The following is a 2,779-nucleotide window of genomic DNA, read 5'->3' as shown; positions in this document are numbered from 1 at the left end:
TTTGAATTTCAATTTTGATTTCTTCTCTTACCCAGTCTTTCTCAAGGAGGGTGTTGTTTAGCTTCCATGTGTTTACTCTTTTGGTGCTGATCCTCCTATATTGATTTCTAATTTGATAGCATTATGATCTGAGAAGATGCTTTTAATTTTGCCTGTGTTTTGAAGTCTTTTTAAATGAATTCTATGGAATGTGTTTTTATTTGTCTTTTTTTCCTGAACATTGTTTTTTCCTTTTATAGTTACAATTATCCTTATGAGTATTGGTGTAGTTTATTAAATTTTCACTATTATGTAGTGTTCTATTCATGACTGGAACACAGTTTTTCTGATCTATTAATGATGGACATTTTGGTTGTTTCCAGATTTTTTTTTATTATGAATAATGTGACTGAGTATTTTTGCGTATGTCTTCTTTTGCCATATGCAAAGCTATTTACCAAGAAGTAAAATTGCTGTATCGTATAATTATGATATTACAACATTCTGTTTGTCAATATTTTGATTAGCATTTCTTTTCACCTATGTTCAGTAAGGAGATTGGGCTATAATTTTCTTTTTTCATATTATTTTTGTCTGGTTTTGTTAGCAAAGTTGTATCAGCCTCATGAAGTGCTTTTTCTACTCTTTGAAAGAGTTTGTGCTGATAAGAATTACGTGTCACTCCAATGTTTGATAGAACTTACCTATAAATAGGGCTGATGTTTTCTTTAGGGGAAGATTCATTGTAGGAAGATTTCTTTGTGAGAAGAAAATGATTTAGTTTCTCTAAAGGTTTTAATGGAGATTGTTGCTTAGTAGACTTTCATTATTTCTACTTTCTATTGGCTATTTAAAATGTGGATAAACTATCATTTAGTATTCATTCAATCTAAACTAGAAATATCTTTTGACAAATATTGAATAAAATATTCTGATATAGTTAATGAAGACAATTTTATTTTCCCCATAGGAGGATCCAAATCAGATGAAAAGGTAGACTTGAGCAAGGACAAAAAACTAGCTCAGTTTAACAACTGGTTTACATGGTGTCACAATTGCAGACATGGGGGGCATGCTGGACATATGCTGAGTTGGTTCAGGTAATCAGTACATTCCTTCTTTACGTTTACGTTTATTTATATATCCCTGGAGTTATAGGAATAAATCACATGGCCCTTTTAAATCGTTCAGGTTTATCTATCCATATGTAGCCAAAGGATGAATTTCTTTTTATTGTCACTTATGTTAACAAAGGTGGTGTTAATATAAGAAATGGTTTAAATATTTTATATGGGTTAAAATGTTTGAGTAACATTAGTTAGCTTTATTTATTTGGGGAGAGGATATGTTTAAAATTGTTTGCAACAGACTGAATATTCTAAAATTTATCATAAAATTGAAATACAAATGAAATTATAGAATATGTATTGTACTGCTACATCACTTGGCTTCTAATTCAGTGTGTTAGGTAGGTACCTGTGCAGTGGAGACTCTCAAGATCATATTTAACTTTAGTTTTGAACAGTCCCAATGATCCTGTAGAACTGTAACTTTTATGCACAATTTCTGACATGGACTTTAAACTGAACACATTCCTGTCACCTTGTCACCTTAATAGTACATAAGAATCTTGTTATATATCTTTAGAAAGCAAACGTATTCATTTTTTTAGTAACTTTCTTCCCAAGTTTGGCTTGACAGTCATTTCTAATTTAAAGCTTTTTGTCTTTGGACTTTAATTCCTATGTTTTTCCAAGTGATGTAGCACTGTATGTATGTATGTGTAATGTGGTGTGGATTTTTAACTTTTATTTGACCTATTTTTTTTAGGGACCATGCAGAGTGCCCTGTGTCTGCTTGTACATGTAAATGTATGCAGTTGGATACAACAGGGAATCTGGTACCTGCAGAGACTGTCCAGCCATAAAATGTTATCTCCTAAAGGAAACCTTCAAGTGTGGAGCTTTCTAATAGAAGTCCTTCATAGTTCAAAACATACCTCAGAACAAGTCACTCATGACATTCCTGTAATGGGAAATAAATCATTCTATCAGATCAGCAATTTGAAGTTTGAGTGATTTTGATATGCTTCACAGAGACAAATGCTACTGAAATGAACATTAAATGGTGGGCGTGAGTTCTGTTCGGTAGATTGAAAAAGTTCATTTTGAAAAACTTTATAGGGTTTTACAATTACGAATGCTCTACAAGCAGAGTTTTTAGAATAAGCATGAAAAACCTTGAACCCATATCTTCAAAGCTGAAGTTGAATATCTTTCAATAAAATTAGTATGCTTTTAAAATAGAATAAAATTATGAATTCAGTGATTCAAACCATAGTTGAACCACATTCATGCTTAGATTCCTTTTAGATAAAGTTAAGAATTTTGGATTTTCACTTTTTTAGAATTGGAGAGACCCTACACCAAACTGGAGAATAAATGTTATCAATGTATGGGTAATACGTATTTTTAAGCTTTTCCCTCCTATACTTTCTGCACAGACCATGATTGTCTTCCTAGAAAAGACAAAGTTAAGAATGTATCTTACAACTTTTTCTGTTCCAAAAAGGAAAGTATGCATCATTTCAAAGGAACTTGTTATAAAATTTTCTATTTCAGCCGTTTTCCTCCCAGTGTCCTGATTTGTCTTTTAAGATTTCTCTACATATGAATTCATCATCTTTATCTGGGAGCATTTCATTGAATAAAAATCTATGCAAGATTATATGTGACCATTCAGTCATTCAACATAGTCCATGTCAATATCTCCTACTGTCAAATCTCTCCTATTTGGAATA

At 31.6% G+C, this 2,779-nt stretch overlaps 1 protein-coding gene across 1 annotated transcript in view; it reads left to right on the top strand.

Moving 5' to 3' along the window:
• The window catches only part of MIOS (meiosis regulator for oocyte development), a 43,335-nt gene extending 41,429 nt beyond the window's left edge, over positions 1 to 1,906 (top strand). The window contains exons 9-10 of the mRNA XM_007944081.2: positions 950 to 1,079; positions 1,810 to 1,906. Of these exons, the coding sequence (XP_007942272.1) occupies positions 950 to 1,079; positions 1,810 to 1,906 (227 nt within the window). The remainder of the gene's footprint in view (positions 1 to 949; positions 1,080 to 1,809) is intronic.
• Positions 1,907 to 2,779: the final 873 nt, after the last annotated feature.

The sequence above is a fragment of the Orycteropus afer genome, unplaced genomic scaffold (assembly GCF_000298275.1).
Source record: "Orycteropus afer afer isolate SDZICR_OR568_19922 unplaced genomic scaffold, OryAfe1.0 scaffold00119, whole genome shotgun sequence".
NCBI classification, from domain to species: Eukaryota; Metazoa; Chordata; class Mammalia; order Tubulidentata; family Orycteropodidae; genus Orycteropus; species Orycteropus afer.
The sequence above is the reverse complement of the archived record's forward strand: the minus strand, read 5'-3'. Positions and strand labels throughout refer to the sequence as shown.